The sequence below is a fragment of the Acanthopagrus latus genome, chromosome 17, assembly GCF_904848185.1.
Source record: "Acanthopagrus latus isolate v.2019 chromosome 17, fAcaLat1.1, whole genome shotgun sequence".
NCBI lineage: Eukaryota > Metazoa > Chordata > Actinopteri > Spariformes > Sparidae > Acanthopagrus > Acanthopagrus latus.
In genome coordinates this window covers 4,442,160-4,464,520 of record NC_051055.1, presented here as the reverse complement: position 1 = coordinate 4,464,520, position 22,361 = coordinate 4,442,160, and the positions used below count along the sequence as shown (strand labels likewise).

The 22,361-nt window shown below is 39.2% G+C and overlaps 1 protein-coding gene across 5 annotated transcripts in view; it reads right to left on the bottom strand.

Annotated features, from left to right (window-relative positions):
• The window catches only part of tsnare1 (T-SNARE Domain Containing 1), a 190,938-nt gene that overhangs the window by 82,674 nt on the left and 85,903 nt on the right, over positions 1 to 22,361 (bottom strand). For all 5 annotated transcript variants that reach the window (XM_037075980.1, XM_037075979.1, XM_037075981.1 and 2 more), the window contains exons 5-8: positions 16,765 to 16,855; positions 16,577 to 16,651; positions 16,292 to 16,348; positions 12,849 to 13,004 (exon numbers count right to left, since the gene is read on the bottom strand). In XM_037075980.1, the coding sequence (XP_036931875.1) occupies positions 12,849 to 13,004; positions 16,292 to 16,348; positions 16,577 to 16,651; positions 16,765 to 16,855 (379 nt within the window). The remainder of the gene's footprint in view (positions 1 to 12,848; positions 13,005 to 16,291; positions 16,349 to 16,576; positions 16,652 to 16,764; positions 16,856 to 22,361) is intronic.

Sequence of the window (22,361 nt, the reverse complement as noted above, 5' to 3'; positions counted from 1 at the left end):
CTGCTCACTCTCTTTGATAAGTGTGCTTAATGCTGATATGAAATTCTCCCCACATCTACTCGTGCCCGAAGGCATCGGGCAACAGGACACAGTGTCACTGCCACAGCAGAAAAAACGCTAAGCAGATTTACCTGCACGCTTACTGGTGAGAAAATGGGGGAGGAAAAAAATAGACGAAAAAAAAAACAAAAAAAAAACAAAACGATGACATTTTTTCCCACACCGACTGCCTGACAGACATCTCGTTTTTGCCCTTACTGAATAAACAGTTTATGAATGTAAAATCATGTTTCCTCTCTGGCAACAGCCCAAGGAGTGAACAGCCCTGAATACAGAGCAGCAGGGCCTGAAGGGCAGCGAGGAGACAGAGCTGAAAATATTAGAGACAGAGGTTACAGTCTGCTGGGGCTCAACCTGCCTCCTCTTGGGTGATTTCAAAATAACAAGAATGGAGGCAACACATGACATTCAATTCAGGCACTATCTCTCAATCGCCTTACGCTTGCTCTTTATGCCACACGAGTAGCCCCAATGCCAGGTTCAGACAACAAGATATCAGCTGGATAATCAACTGACCCAACAGATGTTGGGCGTCAGAAACGCCTATTACACAGCCGGGATAAGGCAGGGCTGTTAAACCTTTACCTTTCCTCAGTGTTCTGTATGTAAGCCACAAAGGCTGAATGAGGGGTCTTTGTTGTTCTGCCGCTGAGGTGACGAGACGGGACAGAGGTGTAATGTGTCGATGATGCTGCACTCTACAAGCAGAAGATTTAAAAAGCAGCTAGCAGCAGTTAGCAGCTAACTCAAAGAAGAAGTAAAGCAATGGAACATTTCTCTGACTTTGGGAGACAACACGACGTCCAGGAGCTCCTCACCCTCCGAGCAGAGGACGAGATTAACCGCCACATAATGAGGAGATGTTATACTATTATCTAGGAAGAACTGCCTTATGCATACATAAAATGTCACGCTAAGCACCGATCCTGCTGTGTTACAGGTCACGCCTCTCGTCCTTGCGAAATGCTGGCATGCCGTCTAGATCACACATTGGGGCGGCATTTTGTTGTGTGTACCACTGATATTTTGTTCAGTGTAAATAAACAAAGGCAGCATACAGAAGGGTCGTCTTAGCAGTGCTAGTGCATGATCACATCAAAAAGTGTTTACAGGTCTTGGGGAGTACTACAGCAAATGTGAAAAAGCAGTGTAAAGCTTTTCGTGGCTTCACAAGATGCATGTAATGTGATAATTTATCTCCTGTGATGTCACTCAGTGGCTTAGTTGCACTGTGGGTAATTTATGTCCTGAAAAGCAGTTTAGCATTGCACTCCCTAGAACACTGGTGTACTCAATATGGACAGTTAGAAAAAGTAGATCAATATCAACCAGATACTGACATGTCTCTGTTTATTTCAGAAACGGGTGCCTACATTACCCACAATGCAACTAAGCCACTGAAGCAATTTATCATATAAACTGCAGTTTCACTGGAGCATGAGAAGGCATTTTACTACTTTTTTCAAATACAGGAGTTCCCCCGTGCAGAGCCGTGCTTCTCTTCTGGGTGCAGCCAGTACAGGGCAAATCACAGTAGATATTTATTTATGTATTTATGTAACAGAGTGAATCTGACATACTAGCTGCATGCAAAATGTGGAGTTTGCTCCCTTTTTATGTAACAGATAATAAAATAATAATCATAATCATAGTTTGTGTTAACTTTTTCACCTGTAAAAACACTTGAATGAAATTGGTAGATTTACCCCTTAAGTTTTCAGTTGACCAATAGTTCTCAGTTAACACATAATTAAACCACCTTAAAGAGGTCATATTATGCTAATTTTCAGGGTCATAAAAAGAAGACATTGTTTTTGTCATATGGTGCATTGCTGCAGCCTCTCTTTCCACACAGTAATGCACAAAAATGCTACATAACACAATGAAGGAAAGGCAAAAACCCAAAAGAATAATATGACCTCTTTAAAGAAAGGACGAACAATGGAGAATATGGTTAAATTTGAATTATAAAAGATGACCTCTTCCCAGTTTTGAATGTGCATGAGCTTTCTTTTAGCAACACTCAGGATTAAACTTTTACACATAATGTCTCTTTAGTATTGTCCATTCTATTATAGAGGAGTAATTTAGTCAGTGCTTGTGTTTTGAGCTTCTGCTCAAATAAGAGGCTGATGCCGTACAATTTTATATCATTTAATTGTGTGTGTCAGTGCAAGATATGGACATGTTTTACAATTTGTGCTGTCATGGAAAAGGGGGTTATGGCTTACAAATCTCAAACTGCATCTGTACTGTACAGTAATAATGCCAATGTATAATGTAGAAACCTAACTAAGGAGTATAAATGTTTTCCATTTTTATTCTTCTATACATGCTGCTATACTGGCATGGCTGTTCTATTCAGAAAATAAAAACTGAATAGACTGTGGTGTATTTGATAATTGCAGATGGAAAAAGAGAAGTCATTTTTTGATTTCACTATTGACTCTATTGCATTTTAATCGAGATTTAATTAAACCTCAGTCCACTCGTTTTTTTTTTTTTTGTTTCTTTTATGAGCACAAGAAATAAAGGTAATAATGTCCTTGAATTAAAAACTGGAACTGACTTATCCTTTAGGTTTATACAACAGTAGCTTTACCTGTTCTTCAATTAAATTTCAGCAAAGTGTCCAAAGCAAAGTGTCACAACTCATTACGAGGACATGTTAATACTGTTTGCATGATTGCAACTACAGCAATTTCACTGTATGTTAGAAACACTTTAATTACATGCTTTGTCTCGGTCTTACCTTTGCAGTAATGACAAACTGTCATTCACTCATTAGGAACCTGAAGCGTGTATTAGTCAGCTTTTGTGGCTAATCAAGTTTGAGTGGAATATCAGCATCTGGATTTCACAGAAGGCTGATATTCTCATTATCTTTAGAGAGCCAGCAAGCAGCACGTGATCTGCCAGCATACTATAAGCTTCAGTATATAAAGAAGGGAAAATCAATATTGCTTTGATTGCCAGGGTTAATAACACATGTTTTTGCTAATAAACCACTTCAAGATATTTTCTACTGAGAGCAAAAAAAAGCTAAATATTTTTTTCTACTGGACTAATTCTGGAGGTGGTTCCCAATATATACTTGTCTCCACTCAAGGGTAAACTCTGTGGACAGATTGTCCTGAAGACACATTGGTAGGACAGACACGCATTGCTGTGGGCCTTTTTTCCCCCTCTTTCTGCTGGGCCAGGTGTTGTATTCAGATTCCCCTTGAAAGTTGTCCTCTGTTATGCCCTGAGCTTTTTTTATGAAGTCGTTTTTGATGAAATGATCTCTGGTGCCAAAGCATATAAAGTGCAGCTGGGAGGTGACAGTCTAACGGGGGACTGGAATGTGTCAGAAAGTGCTGCAGAGGCTGGATACTAATATTCTGACGTGTATCTCTTGTCAGAACATGTTGAATAAAATAATAATATCCAAGGACGATATGTCCAAAAATTGAATTACTGGGCCCTTTGGGAGCTAAAAGTTGTCCAGGGCCCTGTTTTTAAAAAAAAAAAAAAGAAAGAAAAAAAAACTGTTCAAGTAATACAGCTGGACAACAATTATCAAGCTCAACCTATTCTGGCTAATGGGACCCCTAAAACACAGTTTGAGGATTGATTTATTAGTTTTAGATGAATTCAGCAATCACATAATTAACTAAGCACTGATGGTATGGTCATATGGTTGTGGTTTTGGTTAGCAGGTATGGCCCTGTGGTCAAGGACAGGTATCTCACTTCACTATTGGGGGTCAACAAACAGGAAATGTTCTCAAGAGCAGTTCATTAGGGGGACACCAAAGCTTCCAACAAAAGTGCTGATTAGCAAGTGCAAACTTTAAAGAATATATTCTATATTGATAGTAATAATGGCTATCAACCTGCTCCTCAGAGGATTTTGTATGTTCAACCATGATCATCACCACCAACACACTCCGCTCTGCTCCACAAACACTCGCACTGAGTGCTGCAGTGTTTGGGGTGCGGGTTGGTCGTTGGCTTTAAATGTGTTATTTTGTGTCTACAATTGGCACACATGTTTTCAATGTATATCATTATATGACTCTAGATTACTCTAGATATAATAGCCAGTGAGAAAAGTGACTATTTTCATTTAAAACAACAATGGCGGCTCCTCAAGAGGTGAATGTAGCTGCTTTAGCATCGGTTATATCAGAACCAGACATTATATTCAATTGAAAGAAGAGGAAAGAATCACACTGGCGGCTTTTGTCCATAAAAAAGATGCTGCTGACTAAGGGTACCTTCCTTGATGTTTTTGTCTTACATACTACCTGGTGTGTCATTTCACCTCTTCATTTTTGTGTCAGCATACTTTAATGCACACCATGGATATGTTGAAAAGTCCATCTTTATATTCAATTTTAAATTCATGTTGACACAGTGCTGTGATTAGGGTCTGGTTAGATTTAGGCAAAAATAACAGGTTAAGTCGGTTAGGGGAAGATGAAGTGTTGGCTAAAAATTCCTGGTTTTGTCACACAAACATGGCTGGAAACTGTGCCACAGTCTCCTTAAAACGCAGTTTCAAAGTTCAGTCAATGGCTTGCAGCCTTCTTACCTAACAGTATGAAGGTATCAGTGGTTCTCACCTGGTGGTTCAAGGACCCCCTCGCAGTCATAGCTGCTATTGCAGCTGGTTAAAAAAGGAACTAGGTGTACCGTTTTCATTCTTTAGCAGGACCACAAGTGTTTTGGTGGTTTAAGTGAAAGGTGAGTCAACCTGAGTGTGTTATCTTTAATACTACAGCTGAGCACTGACCCCACCACGACCATGATGAGACAATAGCACAACAGCACGAGCTGCGCACAAGGTCACAGATACAATACACAAGTAAAGTATGAGGTGGTGTGTTTACAATGAATACAATTGAAGTGTATCTGTTTGATCAGCTACATATGAAAAATGAATACTTAAAGCTATTCATTGGCCATTAGATATGAAAGTGAAGAATCACAGCTGGCTGACTCCAGGTCATATTTCCTTGTATCTCACAGGCTTGTTGACATGAATGGGACTTTTTCTTTATGTGTATCTCTCGTGCTGGTGGAGTTGGGATGCCAGTAGTAGGACTGGGCAATATATCAATATTATATAGTTATTGTTGTTTGGGTTGTATTGTCTTAAATTTTGGATATTACTCTCTTGTGATATGCCATATGTGATGTCTTTTCCTGGTTTCCACAGCTGCGTTAACGTAAAGTGATGTCATTTTCGGAACTTATTGAACTGTAATATGCTCTGCTTTTACCTTGAGTGACAAGTCTTACATCATGATTGTTGTTTTAAACTTGTTTCTTGATTTCAGGTTGCTGACTTTACATCTGGCCAGGGACCACAGATCTAAAATAGCTTCCTGGTTGATTCTAGCATATTTACGGTATTGCTCATTAAAATGCACTGTCCCTGAGAAATAAACTAGATAAATGAAAAGTAAAATAAATAAACTCACTGGACTGTTTCAACACTTTTCTTTACCAACTTCATTATATCCATATTACTGCTGATTATTTATCAAAAATCTCATTTAGTAAACATTAAGTGAAAGTATGAAAAGTCACCCTTACAATACTGTCACAATATTGATATTGAGGTATTGGGTCAAAAATGATATTTAATTTTGTCACCCAACCCTGGAATTTATTAAGTTTTTTGAGGGGATTTTAAAATATTCAAATGAGTATTGTGTGAAATTTGCAATGTCATTTCTAGTCCATATCACTCCTAGCCAGCATCCGTACTGGAAGATGTCCTTGACAAATACAAGCGTATTACACGGTGTCCAGTACTCAAATAACCATTGATGTTGCCCATTTTGTGATGCAATATTTAATTCTGGATTGGCTGGTGAAAATATAATGTGATACTATCAGGTCATCATGATTTGTTATCCAAAATCTAATTGAAAGAAGAATTTTCATATTGCTGCCTCTAAGGAAAGCAGCAATTTTTATCTAAGTTTATGCTCATGCTTCAGAGAACAGAGATACATGAGTAAGCTTGTTGAGCATTTAAAACAAACCTAGTTAGCTGCATATGAAAAAACAAAAGAAAAAAAACCAAAACCTAAGGCTGGTCTCAGACGTGTGTGGAAAGGCTTCACAAGTTCTAAAGAGACCTATGTTACTTACAGTCAGTGCACCATGACTTGCCCTACATGCAGTCAGGAAGCCTTGGCTGAGTTCACACATGCATCCGGTCTCTAAGGCTAAGTTAACCTGAGAATCACATCCAACCTTTTTCAGGGAGAGAGGGACTGATAATGATGACAGACACTAGGCTCTCTTGGCCCTTTGGGAGTGAAGCAGTGAAGAAAAGGAAGGTGTGTTGGGACTCACAACAAACACTGCTGATTTAGTGGTATGAAGGGATGGCGAGGACGGCGGTATGGAGGTGAAAAAGCACATTGTCAGACACTATCACTCTCTCCAGAGGACCAGCGTCAAGCCCCTCAGCACCTGCCTGAGTGCTGACTATGACATTTATCCATGCTGCTATGACTGAAGCGCAGACCAGACGACCCTGTCTAAACACCAATCCTGTGATTTGCCCATCTCAGTGGCTGTGCTGAAATGAAGCTGTCATTCGTGCCGCGGCTCTTTCACTGTGTGTCACTCTGCGGGGAGAGACTGATGCTCTTCCTTTTTTTCGCTCCTATTCAGCGCAGCTCCTGCGGTGGGATTAGCTGATTTGAAATGTTGATGAAGTTCAGACAGCTCCAACTGGGCACGGAGATACATCTTCATTATGGTGCAAAGTGCTTCTCAAACATTATCATTAGTCTTCAAACCGTTGGATGGCAAACTGCAGTCCAAAGCTGGACTGCCACGTATAGGCTTGTCATTTTAAAAGCAGACTGCTGCAGCATGTGTCAGGCTTCTGTCTGCTTCGATACAGCCACACGGCTCTGAAATGGCTCCTGCAGTTTTACAACATATCTTTGTGATTTTTATTAGTAGACTTACCACAAGCGACGTGTTCGATAAACCCTGCACGAGGCGTGCTCTCCTGACCGTTCACACCAAACTTGTGTTCAGTAAGAAAGGGAATGGATTGCAGCCTTCCAAAACAATCAAGGCAGTAGAGTGTATAATTATGATAAAGATGAAAAAAACCCATCACATGTCAGAAACACACAAGTCTTCATTCATACAGTCAGTAAATAACACAATCTTCAGTCTGTCACTTTGGACAGCCAGATCTGGCTCCCACATTACTGTATTGTATTCACTCAATACATGAACATGAATTTCACATAACCCGTTTTCTAGACATTACATTTATGTAATATTGATTTGTTTTTCCAATTACAATTTTAATAAACACAATCGTTGCCTGGATTATGCTCCTCGGCAACCTTCTTTCTTGTACATTTATGCAGGCACCCAAGTCAGAGGGAGGTGGCCGGATGAATGGCGGACATACAAAGAGCAGGATTTTGACTTCAGAGACATAGCATTCTGAGTCCCATGTGTGGTTAGGTTCCAGCAACAAAAACAGGTAATTGTTCTGTGGTCTGGCTGCGACTTTTACTTTTTTGGCTTACTCTCTCTCCTCTTATTGCATTTTTTTCTGTCACAGCAGGCAGCTGTTTTCCAGATTAGAAACTCTAAACCCATTGTACACTACCTGCTCAGCATCACTGACTGTATACAATAGTGGATAGATTATTGACTCATGTTACTTGCTTGAGTTTGGTGCTTGGTTTATTTGGCCAAAACTGACAGAATACTCCAGATACTCCAGTTGTCCTGTAGTGTTGTTTCTTTTCACCATCACTTCTCTGAACAGTTATTGCTAAAATAGTTACTGGGCTCACCTAACCCCAGCAACGCACAGGAAGTCCGGCAGGATCAACGTCCCACAAGTGGCCCTAACGACTCTGCAACTCAGAGCTCATCCGTGTCCTTAACGACTCTGTGAGTTTGCACCCACGCAGTTTAAATGCCTGCCAGTTAGTTAGAACTATCTGAAATATCTGCAAGGAACTGAAACAAGTCCAGTTGCCTACGATGCAGTACTTTTTATTTATCTAGATTTACCATGACCTGGATGGCTGAGAACCCTCATCAACATCGAAAATAGTTAATAATTCTCCTCTATTCAGCAGTCAGTTAAGAGAGTCACTGTACATTACAATGGATTTGGGCACTACTGTGGCTCATTATGGCAGGCAAAGATACATCTTTTTTTTTTAAACCCCAAAGTTTTATCTCCTCGACTCCCACTGTTTTCCTGGAAGAACTTCTGGAGTCCTGAAATTTCGGGCTCCAGCTGTCTCTTTTGGAGATTGCTAGCTCCAGCTGCTAACAGAGTCCCTAGCTAATCAAAACACGGGAGTCTGTTCCTCCACTCTGTCTTTTAGTCCAATATAGCACACAGAAAGTTATCTAATTTGTATGATATCTGCATTGAAAATATTCCAACAGGCACCGACACCATAAACACAGCCATGAGATCAAATCCAGTGACTGCAATTAGCTGAGGTGAAGCCCAGCATACAGCTGGTGGCTACCTGTCACTCAAAGCAGACCAAAACCATTTTTGATACCAAGCTCCAAACATGTTTAATGCTGCTATGAAGCTGGACATTTTATCATGGGCTCTCAGGGGCATTGACTCACTTTTGAAGCAAGCCTCAAGTGGCCATTTGAGGAACTGCAGTTTCTGGTACTTCCAGATAGGCCTCCATTCTATGAGCCTGAGCTTCCCGCTTGCTAAGCACCAAACCCATTAGGGTCGGTGGAGCAAAGGTTGCTCTTTCCCTATTTAGGGCCAGAGTTAGAAATTCAAATATGATTTATATAGGAATTAAAATATACATTTTTTGAAAGAAACACAAATTTCTCTCTCTCATCTTTGGAATAAAATCCATCATTAAAATTCAGATTAAAATGCTTCAACAACAACACCTGCAGGCAAGGATGGGCATGGATAGGGCAGTCTGTAAAGTGTTGGTGGAGGGCAGAGAAGGGATGTGCTCCAACAGTGCTCCTGTGGGCGGGACCTCTTATATCAATTTAATGTATGTCCTTTGTTCATGCTGTTACTGGACAAAAAACACAAAATGATTCTCCAACAAATCTTCCATGACCGATTAACAATCATACAATATTGAAACTGAGTTTGTCCGTTGATACTTTCATGTTCATGTTTCATTTTCAGTTCTGGGTAAAGTGAAAGATTCATACTGTAGCATATCTGAAAATACATTTTTGTCTGAAAATGCCAACTTCTTTCACACACCTCATAAAAAAAACAAACAAAACAAACATTTTATTCTTACCTTCACAACAGATGGAAAATTTCCCTTTTTCAGATTTACATTTCCCTTTTTTGTGACTTCTTTCTGCTGAACAGTGTGTTTGTGCTTTCTCGCTGTTTCTCAGTTGCCTGCTTATGAGTTAACTTATGCCTGGCTAAATCTTATTCAGCATAATGGAACAGTACAATTAGAGACACCGCTAATAAAATACATTTCAACAGCACCACAAACAGCCTCCAAAATGGTCATAAAGTTAAAACAACACCCCTTGAAAATTCTATTCAAGTATATCCTTCTTGAAAGCAGACCTTAGAGAATTGCTGATGAATTAGACTTTATTAGCTCATAAACGGCCAAATAAATGTTATTGTTGTAATCTCTGCTCTAGTTAATTGTATGGTGCATTGTAGCTTGTATATTTACACCCTCAATAAATAATATATTAGAGTATTTATCAAGGGTGTCAATATACTATCAATAATCCTCTATCCTCTGTTTACAACTTATTTCCAGTGCCCCCAAGTGGCCAGAAAAAATCAGTTGCGAATTGACTATTATGTACGTGATATAATACATACAGCATTGATATGTCGGGTGTCTATGCTCTGCCCTCATCACTGCCCACAAGAACGCTCAGTGGGGAGGTCAGAAGCTAGAAAAGTTTAGAGCAATGACAGTGCAGCAGCGACAGAGGAAAGCAACAGCATTGAGCGAGCAGAGCGCTGATGGCTCAAATAAATGGCTATGATAAAAAGGATGTGTTGAATATGTGATGCAGTGGGAGGAATACTTACTGGTGTGAGTCATGTGAGTATTAACTGAGCTGGGCTGCCTGAACTCCTGAAGGTTTTGCTTCATTTATTGTAGGTTTAAGTGATTAAGGACTACCTTTGTGGGCACTTGCGGACTATAATACCACAGGATAACTATAGTTGACACCAGCAAGGTGAACTTTGCAGTGACAAACCCGTATAGAATAATTACCTGACTGTGCAGCTCCCATGAGCTCTATACTCTATCTACTTTATAGTGAGTTCAGCTCATTGTTATGCTGTCGGCAACAACTTTACTGTTCTGGTTCATTCTCATCCCTCCTTTTCAGGGGACAGTTTTGTGAGCCACAGTGCGACGTCTTCTCTTACAGTTGGATCTGAGTTTTGTGGGCAGTGTGTTCAGATGCCGTGTGCTTTTTTTTTATTTTTCAAATCTTTTTTTCTCCGTTGACTGATTGATGCACACATTTATTTTGGTCTTAGGGCTTGTGCTCTAGTGCGATATCTGGTGGCAGTGAATGTTGTATATTTTGCTTTAAAAAAAAAAAATGAAATTACTGTTTTTAAGATAATGATGGTGTCTTTCACACTGGCTTGAAAAGTCTCAGAAGATTATGATTCTATACACACTTTACCCAGGTAAGGAACAAACAAGTCTATATAAGCACCATAGTAATTGAGTAGCATTCAATATCCTGCAGCAGCATGGGGGGGCTGTGACAAATACTAACAAGGTTTTGGAGGTGGGAGAAGAAGATGGAGTCTGTCGGAGAGTCTAGTTACTAACTTGGCATGTATTGGTCTCCTGGGAGGCACTATTTGATGAAAACAAATAACTAGTTTGTTTTTTTAGTTTTTACATTTTTATTTTTTAGGTTTTTCAATTCAGGTGTTTCAGATACCTGGCTGGTTTAAAGCTGAACCAGTTTAATCTGATGTGTATAAGACTGCATATATAGGGCAGATTCATGCCACTGAATATACAGGTTCTCATTTCTCATCTAACACGAGGTGCAAACTGTTTAGCAAATGTGGCCCTGAGAGAATATCTGTAAACAGGCTTATAATCACAAGGTTGCTTGTTTGAATTTTGTAGGCTGCCTGGGAAGACATGAGTACACTGTGAACGGCTCATTTTTGGCCTCTGGGACATGAGTTGCATTTACCATAAAGAAAAATAAAATACTATCAACAACCAGATTGTGGGCACCGGCACAGGCGACCAGAGAGTTTGGGTGGTCCAAACCGCACTGCCTTGTTGGAACTGACTGTTATCAGATGAAGAAGTGGAGGTCAAGGGTTGTGTTATTTTCAGTCAGTTGAATGAACAGACCATAACCAGCTACACTGACACTCAATACTTTCATATATCCCCGCTCTGTCTGTGGCACCAAGCATATTATTTGCTGCTAAAAACAAAAAAAATCTATTTGTTCATGTTATAAGCTCAGTATTTTACCTTAAACAGCTTGACAAGTCACAGTAACATTTTTACATTGCTTGTTATAAACAAGTTATAAACATCAGTCATAAGTGGTGTTAACCTGATCGCACTACTTCCTAGGCCATAACTGTCTCTTCTACCAGTGCTGTCAAAGCCCCCCTGGCAAGGCCTGCTTTGTACAGTTCCCCTTAGTTTATCTGTCGGTGTTGCCATGCATGTTTCTTATGGGCAAAGAGTAAATCAGTGCTACTGGGAGCACCATAACAGTCTGTCAGGGGTATTTAAGGCTATAGAATTGATTGCCAGCCCAAATTCATTTTTGGCATGTCCAGATTGTATCCAAATTGATTTTTAGAAAGTCTGAACAGCAAATAAAAAACATGGGAATCAGATTGGAGGTGTTGAAATCAGATTTCTACAGATGCCTTTCAGTCCAGACGCTGACAGATATATCAGATTATCAGATTGCCTGGTCTGCCACACACAGCAACACACCACAACAACATCAGATCCACAGAGATGGAAGTACATCTCCGCAGCTCAGCAGAATCCAGGCTGCTAGGAGCAGAGGGATTCGAAGACAGCACAGCGACCAACAGCCTGTAAAGTCAGCTCAGCAACTTGACAAGTCATTGAGAGCGTGATGATCAGTCACACATCTGTGCTGGAAAGCCAATTCACCAGTGTACAGCGTTACTGACACCTATGTTATGAAGTCTTTGCGTTAGTGTATTTTAATTAACCTATGCACCTTTCCATCTGAGAGTGGGCACCTCTTGTTCTTTGTCATGGCTCATGAGCTGGTTAATGACAGGGCCATACAATATATGTCAGTGTGGATCAGCTATGGCAGTGATTTTTGGAAAGGAGCCAGACCTCTCTTCATTTCCATCATGAACAAAATATAGAGTTTAGGCACAGGTTTCATTCAGCAGCAGCATTTTGCAGTCAACCTGCAAAATGCTGCTGAAATGGTAAAATTCTGGAGGGCTGCTGTTATGTATGGCTAGGACACACTAACCTGAGGCCAGGAGCCCTTCAACCAACATTAATAATTGGTATAAATGGAATCAAACGTTACCTGACAGTGGCAACTGTTGGGCCTTTAGTTTCATTTTCTCTAAAAATGTGGTGCAATGATAGACAAGATGCCTTTAAGCAAAGCCTCTGAACTCCAGCTGCCCCTGTGGAGCCAGTCATGATTGTACTGGAGAATTATGGGATTTGTGATATTGTGAATTCAGTTTTTCGAAAGGACCAAAGCTGAGCTGAATGTCAGTGCTCTTACTTCGATCTGCAGCAGGGCCTCCTCTCTTTGGCGAAGCACCTCGACATCCTCCTCACTGATCTCAGACAGGAAAGCCTGAGCTCCTCCCTCCATGCTGACAGCTTCTCCAAACAGTGGACCCTTCTCAATCTGTTCAGTGGACGGGGTCTGAGAATTCTGTACAGGTGCACACACAAACATTAGATAAGATTAGATTATATAGCTTATTCTGGTTAAAATGGTAGTAGATACTTGAGTATTTCTGTCTGTATTTCCTACTTTATACTTGGCATAATTGGACTTTTTACACCACTAGATTTATTGGATGGACAGCTGTAGTTAGAAATGTAATGTAATACAGATATAGATGAGCTTTTAGCTAACTCTGGTACAGCTATAAATCTGCACACGTTCCTTGTCATAAACCAAATAAATCAAAAAAATAAATGTTTATGCACTCTTATAAATAATAATACTCAGCAGTGAATATAGTAATTGGCTTTGTTATGTCATGTGAAAACCTTCAGTTGTTGCTCACAAAGTCCATACTTGTGAGCCACAAACATGAAAAACAATCAAGATGCTGAAATTCATTTGTAATTTACATGCACCTAACATTTGTGATACATGGCACTGCGACCCCTATGAACATCTCCAGGTCCACTGAGAAACACTTTTGCTATTACTCTTCCATAAAACTTATCAATGTTCTGCAAGGTATTTTCTCCTCCATGTCTTGGGAAAGAAAAAAAAAACAGCTATCACAACCACAGCAATGACAGAAAATGAAATTCAGTGCCAAGCTTATGAATAAAACAATGCAAAAATCAAACCAAACCAGGTTAGTGCCTGGTATTAAAGAATAGACATTTCAGTGAATCTGAATATGCGCTTTGGTCAGGCCATTTAGTGACATTTACACAGTGCATGTTAGTTTAGTGTAGAGAGATGGAGTTGGCTGTGACTGAGGCTGTTCATTCATGCGAACCTGAACTCTGTACATTTACACACTTTGGTACATGTTCAAACAGAAGCAGAGGAAAGGGAAACATAAGGCTAGAGAAAGGCCTGGTTGACTTTTTTGCATTGCTAATGTATTCCAATTATGTGTGGCCGACTGCACAGCTAATTCATAAAAGAGGGGCCGGTTTGGGTCAGGAAACAAGGACCAACCCGGGCTGAGTCACAGCTTTCTGTCCACTTGCCACAATCTGACTCACCACCCATCAACAAACTCTCTAATTTCGTGCCTTCTCCTCCACATACATACTCACTGAAATATATTAGGCCATCACACAGATGGGAAAGACTCCCAGGACAATCATTCTCACACCTTACTGCACGAGTTAACATGCTGCTAAAAAAGTTTGCACACTATCTCAAGCTTCCTGTTGTCAATTCCAAATGACTCTGATGACGTGAGTTTAAACATGTGGGCGGAAAGCACTCAGTAGCATGGGCGCAGTAATGCATATGTATTGAATCCCAAATATCCAGACTCATTAATTGCCATTCACCGACTGAAAAGCTTTCCACTTAATCTGAATCAGAAAATACAGACTTGGTGTTCTTAGAGCTCACCAATTTCTTCTTACACAATGTACTCACTTAATAGTGAACTTGCTGGTGTGCACTGAGGGTAGTTAGAGTTATATAATGTATCATCCCTCTTCCCACCCCAAAGCCCTTTACCTCCGATGCCAGCAGTATAAAAGACCTTGATAATATGCCTTTGGAGGTACATAAACCTTAATAGAGAGGATTCTCCCCTCTGTTAAAAAAAAAAAAAAAAAAAAAGATTGATTTCAGAGTCTCTTTGTAAGTAAAATGGTTCTTGACAGAAATGTTACTGCCCTGTTGCTCACAGCTCTAAATGATTTTCTATTCATTTCAGCAGCAAGGTGATGTTCAAGATGGTGCCCATTAAAGCTGGGGTAGGTGATTCTGTTCAAAAGCATTTTGTCTTTTGTAGAAAATCTTTTGACACCCAGACAGCAATCTATTGGTCTTTTAACACACTGCTGGAGCTGTGGCAGACTGTTTATGACAAGAATGACAGAAGAACTACAGACAGTTTTTACATTTTTATCCCAAATCTCTGAAGGACTGTTGAGTTGGACACAGAAGTAATGATCTGTTTCTGAGCTGAACCCTTAGTGATGTGGGTGATCATACTTAGTTGATATACAGCTATTGACAGTGGGCTGAGGGTTGGGGGTTATAGGCGCTGCTCAGGGGAACAGGGCCGGGTGCAGAGCCAGACCCTCTGGAACAAGAAACACCTGGAGTCACATCAGATTCTGCTCTGATACGGAATCATTCACTGATGGAGGGAGAGCTCAGAGATTACGTTTCATCTTTGGGATTAAACAGTGGATTTATCCCCAGTCCTGTTTACCGGCCTAACTACAGGTGCGATCCACTGAGGTGAACTTCATTGTCAGGTGTTTATGTTCTGTAAGAAGAAGGGGGACAGAGAAGTGACAACCAGAGTCTCTGTGGAGTGCTGAGTCCAGTGATATATTCCAGCCTTGTTTGCTGACTTCCTTTCTCACTCTCCAGCACTCTACCAGAATTTGCAGCGACAGGCAAACAAATGAAACACACCGTTTCCTTGGATCTTACTAATTTCTGTTTTTTTAACATTCCTAGAAACATTTAGGATAATGTAAATACAGAATTATGTGTACACAAGTACACAACTATGTCATTTTTTTGGTATTTTAATGTGGAGATCTGAATATATTGTTTTTCAAGGCCAACATGCAGTGGCCAAGAGAGCTCAACGTATAGTAACATTTAGTCATTTGAACTGTCCAGTACTACCTATATACCGACCGAGGTCAATTTGTGTTGAAAAGTGTTAGATTTGGTGTGCTTTAGCTCCCATTTGCATACAGTCCAATTGCAAAGCACATTTGTGATTTGGTAATTGTGTATCAGTAGGTGTAAAAATGAAAGTCAAAGTAAATCCATACATGCCAAGAGTCCACACTGTTCAGTCTTCTGTACAGAGCTCCAGTATATTCTAACTCCATAAACATCCATAGTTCCTTCACTATGTATTACTTCTACTGCAACAATCACCCCCTATACAAATAGAGATCAATATGTTTTCTTCTATATTATCTTGTTTTAGTCATCAAAAATAAGGATTCACTCACATCCAGTCTGTCTGTAATTAGAATTGACTTTCATTTGATAGATTACTAGCCCCTTTCAGAAGACTTCACAGTGAAAATAAACAATTTTATAGATTAAAAAGAAGACATTTCAGCAGTGCATATGAGTTGGATTTGATGAATGGAGTCCACTGTAATATAACAGAGTGGAGGAGACTAGGCTGAGCTTCAAAGGAGCCCTTGTGAGGGTGCCATCGAGCAGAGAACTGCCATCTCATCATCCTGTGTTTTATGAATGACAGAGAAACAAAGGCAGGATTTTCATCCTGCATATCAGCTCACCTTCCTCTTCTCTTTCTGTGCCGGAGGGAGTAAGGCCTTAGAGCGCTCAGCAATTTTCTGAAAGAGGAGCACATGAAGAGACAGAGTTTTTTTATTCTTTGTTTCAAAAAAAAAAACCGTCAAACGCGTTTTAATTGGCCATGTTTGTGCAACAAGTAGCTCCTCAGATATGTTCAACTTTCTGCCAATGGAGCACCTCTATCTAATCATCGGTTACTGATTGGAACTGATCTACAATATCAATGAGTTTAAAGAAGCAAATGGAGATATTCTATATGTGGATACCTTCTGCAGATCCCCATAACGCTGCACGGACTCTGAGAGTTCAGTCTTTAGTCTGGTCAGGCGCAGACGGTCTTGCTGTGCAACAAAACAAGATTAGCTTTAATTAGCACATTTGTTTTTTATAACACAGCTTTTTTTTTTTTTTTTCAAATGACAATCTATGAGGGAGGAGAGGGAGCATAAAATACCCGTGAAGAGCCACTGATTATATCGGAGAGCTGTTTGATGAGTTGGCTTGTGCTGGTGATGACTTTGTTGGTTTGCTGCTGCATAGAGTGTCTGGAAAAAAAAAAAAATGGAAGAAAGACAGAGAGAGACACAATTTAGTGAATTATGACATCATCATAAATGGGGCTCACCTAAATGCCAACAGTTGTAATGCAACATTTGATGTTGGTAATAATATTTTAAAGTCAATTATGACACATTGTCTATGTTTTCCCCAGAAACTGAATAATATCAGGCTCACTCATGTGGGCCGGAGTTTTACTCTGACCTTAGCAAAGAAAGTAGTAACAGCACTTCAGTTGAAACAGCAAACATCTGTTTCTCACTACTGTTGTTTTATCATATCATATATATATATATATATATATATATATATATATATATATATATATATATATATATATATATATATATATATATATATATATATATAGTACCTCATTGATTCAGTCCGTATCAAAGTGTGTGTCGAAGTGCATCAATTAGGGGATTACTGTGTGTCAGAATCAAAATCCTGATTGGATATTAGTTTGTTAGTCGGGACTATCTAAAATTAGAGTTAGTTATTGCACATGCTGTGTAATCATGCATCAGCTCCATGCCAAGCTGCTGATGGACAAACCAGTATTTTGTTAGCCTACAAACTAGATATTGGTGTTGTAAATAAACAGTAAGCAATGTCTACACTAACAAAGAATTGGCAATTATAATGCAGCCTAATAAAGCTTAACAGTGCCACCACCAGAGCTGCCCGCTGCAGCCGGTCATCTCCATGTAGAACAATTATTGTAAAACACTGTATGGCTATGTTCATCTTATGTCAAATGAAAACAGCAACAGACCAGACTAGATAAATCTCTGTTGTTACTTTTTGACATTTTTCCCAACTCTGACTCAGGCTCCCTTTTAAAGGTAAATGTGCACAGTCTGCATGTAGCCTTTGATATGTGATGAGTGTGTTGCTTTTGCAAAAAAAAAAAGAAAGAAAGAAAGAAAGAAAGAAAAAATAAACAATAAAATACTCACAGAGTTGTTTTTATTTATTTATTTATTTAATTAATTTTATTTTATGCCAGATGAAACGAGAATAATATGAAATGGCAGCATGCTGTAGCAATTGCATTTAGAGTTCAGTTTGAAATAAACATGGGGTATCCCATGCAATTGTGTACACAAGATCTGTATATGTTTTTAATTCCTCCCATGTGATGCCTTTTCCTTTTTTCTTACTGTCCTTTAAGCTTTTATTCTCTTATTATTATCTATTTATTGTCCCTTATTCATTTTACTGCTCATAATTATTTTTTGATCTGTTCTTAATTCCTTGATGTAAAGTCACCTTCTAATTGTCCTTTTCATTATTTTATTTATTTCTATTTTTACATATACTTTTTAAAAAAATATCTATTCTTTTATTTATTTCTATTTGTATATTCACTTTTTAAATGATCTATTCATTTATTTATTTCTATTTTTACATTTACATTTTTAAATGATCTATTCTTTTAGACATTTGTATTGTCTCTCTTCTCCCTCTCTTGCTTTTCTGTGATTTTGTCTGTTTTGTCACGTTTGTTATTTTTACTTAAAATAACTCATTTTGACATTTTGTGGTGTGCCGTCTTGTTGCACCTCAGACTACTCATCCTTGTGTATGGCTTGAGTGTTGGTAAACTGCTACATAAACAATAATAATAATAAATAATTAAGAATGTGTTGTTATACAAGTAGAAGATTCTTACAACTTTACAACTCATGAAAGTGCATACATTTTTAAAGGGAGTCTTGGGATATCGCATTTAGTAGTTAACCAGTGCGTTCAAAAATATCTGCGTCTTATAGTACAGTACAACAGCTGATTAGCATTACAGTGGACCTTTTGTTCGCTCAATGAACCATCGTCCAACAGGTCCTCTAGTCCACACATGGTTCATTGTCACACTGACAGTAAGAACCTTTGTACAGTAACACTACAAACTGTGTCAGCAACATATGAAAGTGAATATCCATGTTACATTGCACTGTATTTCACCACTTGCAGATCACCTGATTGGGTCAGAGTTTAAGCGTAGGGATACGGAGGTTCTACGGTTGAGAAAATGTAGTGCCAAAGCAAAGTGCGGTCTGACGGTGATGTAAAGTGGTGTGAATTGTCTCTATACAATGTGCACTTGAACTGTTATGGATTTTTTTTTAGGTGAGCCTTGTTTTTTAAAACAAAGCAAACAACAGCTACCAGTAGCCATAGTCCTTACAAACTTAACTAATGTGTTGTCATGGTTTAGATGGTTGCATCCACAAATATATAGCTACCTATATTTCCCTCAAGCAATATAACCAAGATGTGCATCAGAGGGGATTTAGAAGTGGGTATACGCAATGCCGACTAAAAAATTACTGTAGTAATATGCTGTATACAGGTTAAACTTACTGGTTAAAGTTACACTCTCACAGTTACTGTGATCTCTACACTGCCTTTGAGCTGGGCGTAAACACACACACATATATACATATACATTATATATATATATATATATATATATATATATATATATATATATATATATATATATATATATATATATATATATATATATATATATATATATATATATATATATATATATATATATATATATATATGTTTTTACTCTACTAAGACACTGGCTCTGTCAAACTGCTGCAAGGACAACAAAGGATCCAGCCTCAAAATTCTCTGTCAAAGTCTGGTGCTTTGTCAGTGTTGGCACAAATAGTGGTTTTCCTGCCACAATCCAGATTCCTGGCCACAATCCATCCATAATCTTACAAGATCTGTAAATTAATAGCAGTTCATGAACGTTTTCCCCAAAATCGCAGCCAAAACCATTTAAAGTGCTGCTGAAAATTTGTAAACCCTCCAGACATGGTCACTGTTTTTGTAAAACAAAACAAAAAAAAACAAAACATTAAAATAACTTCATTAAACATATATTAAAATCCCTATTTGTAAGGTACACCTTTGTAATAATGGACATACACACAAAATGAGATATATATCTTCATTATTTAAGTCAACAAATTGGTTTATCTCACAAAAACTGAATATTTAACATATGCAAAATATGTGAACACTTTCAGTTAGTAGCTTGTAGCTCCTCCTTTTGCAGCCCTAACTTCAACCGAGCGTCTTCTGTAACCACTAACCAGTCTCTTGGATCTGATTACGGGGATTTTTTTTGCCCACTCCTCCTTGCAGAATTCAGCCAGTTAAGAGAGTTTTGAGGGACATCTGGTATGTATCAACATCTTCAGGTCTCGCAACAACATTTCAATTGGATTAAGGTCCAGACTTTGGCTGGGGCTATCCAGAGTACGAATCCTCTTTCTCTGAAGCCATTCCTTCGTAGTTTTGCTGGAATGCTTTGGGTAATTGTTTTGTTGCATAATCCATTGTTGTACCAGCTTCAACTCCCTGATCTATGGCAGGAGATTTTGGTGAAGAATTTGTTGACAGGTCTGAGAACCCATGGTTCCTTGGATAATATGGAGTCATCCAGGTCCAGAAGCAGAAAAGCAGCCCCAGACCTTCACATTTCCACTACCTTGTTTCACTGTTGAGAGGAGGTTCTTTTCTTGATGTGCAGTGTTGGCATTTCTCCAAACTTGGTGGTTTCTATCTTGGACTCATTTTAGAGAATGGACTTCCAGAAGACCCCTGTTTGTCCAAGTGCTCTCTGGCAAAGTTGAAAGAGGCAGCTTTGTTCTTTTTTGAGAGCAGAGGCTTCCTTCTAGCAACCCTCCCATGAATGTCATATCATTTTCCTATAATTATACATGCACGCACATTTGTCCTACATGTTACCGGAGAGGTCTGCAAACTCTCCTGAGGTGATGTGTGGGTTGGCCTTTACCTGATTCATTAGTTTTCTGGCAATTCTGGTTTTGATGGGCGGAGTTGCTGTCATGTTGAAGGTCCTCCATTTGTAAATGATTTGTCTGATGGATAGAGCTGGAATCTTTGGGAGATGTTCTTATCGCCCTCCCCAGACTGATGGGCTGTCACGACCCTCTTCCACATGTCCTCAGATATTTCCTTTCCTCTCGGCATTGTTGATCTGTATAGAAGTGGTTTGGTTGGTTTCCTCTCTTTCAATTAGTGCTGGCCAAACCCTTTCCCAGGGATCACCTTCACCTGAATCTGTTACCTGCTTGACTTTACCAATGCAGCTGGGCGTTCAGTTACTTTTGCACATATACTAATTCCATGTTTCATGTAGTTTTTGGGCTGCTTAAATAAGTCCCACTAAACAACTTCAAGCAATTGATAAACATAAATCTGGCATTTCATATATAGAAACTGGTGATGATAAAATAAGAAAACCATTGTAAAACATCTGAAACATCTAAACCACTCAAGGGGTTCACACACTTTCAAGCAGCACTGTAGTTATGTTTGAACCCTTACATCAGTGGTCCCCCAACCTTTTTGCACCAGGGAGCGGTTTCATGTCATGTCATGTAGATGGGTGGGTGGGGGGGTGTCCGGTCTACTCCATAACTTACAAAGGTAACATATTTTAAGGCCATCATCATTTGCAGTCTCCAGCAATTGTCCACTTGCTGTTCCTACTTCTGCAGGTCAGCCACTTTATCAGCCAACTTGAAGAAAGATGTCCATCTCCCTACATGTAGCTTCCTTTTTCTCAGCACGGTAGGCTCTCTTTGTCTCATCAGTGGGCATGAAAAACAGGTACGTGTTGAGCGCGTCAAGAGGAATAGATGGATGTTATTAAAAGAGGATCTGTTTTTCAAAATAAAATAACTTATAGAGTGTGACGGTCAATATAATGGAAATAAAATAACTTATTTATTCTTTCTCTGTGGCGCAGCACCAAACGACCCACGGACTGGTACCAGTCTACAGCCTGGTGGTTGGGGACCATTGCCTTACATGATGGACCGTGGCTTTATGGACCACAGTGTGATGTAGTTTAGTGTAGTTTCATTTTTGGAAAGCCCAAAAATGTAAAGGTATCACTATACTCAGATAACTACTTATGTATAACTACTTATGTGACTTTTTGTATCCGTAAAACATGGTGCAATGAATATTCTCCAGGAGAAAATGTGCATTATTGTCCCAATATTCAATAAACCACCTTTCTGACTCTAGCATGGCAATAAGCAGCACTAAACATTTCTCTAAATAGTTTCTAAACCATTTTTTTTTTTTTTGTGGAAATGAGCATAATCTTTACCCTACTGTTAGTTGGATACATGTATAGCTAGATAGATGCTCCTACCGACTTTGATTCAAGAGTTTTCATCACTGCAAAAGCTGCCAAAAAAGTAAATAACTCTTTACCTAAAAAGTAACCACTTCAACTGACTTTTGCACGGTTTGAGCCAGCCAGGTATATGTGACTGAGATTACACTTGGCCAGCAGATTGACTGAGTATTAACAGCTTTCTAATAGAGGTGAACAGTGTAGCACAGCTAAATCCTCTATGTCCTTCCATGTTTTCACTGGGAAGCTTCAGCGGGGTGAAAGGTTGAACGTGCAGCTATATTCAT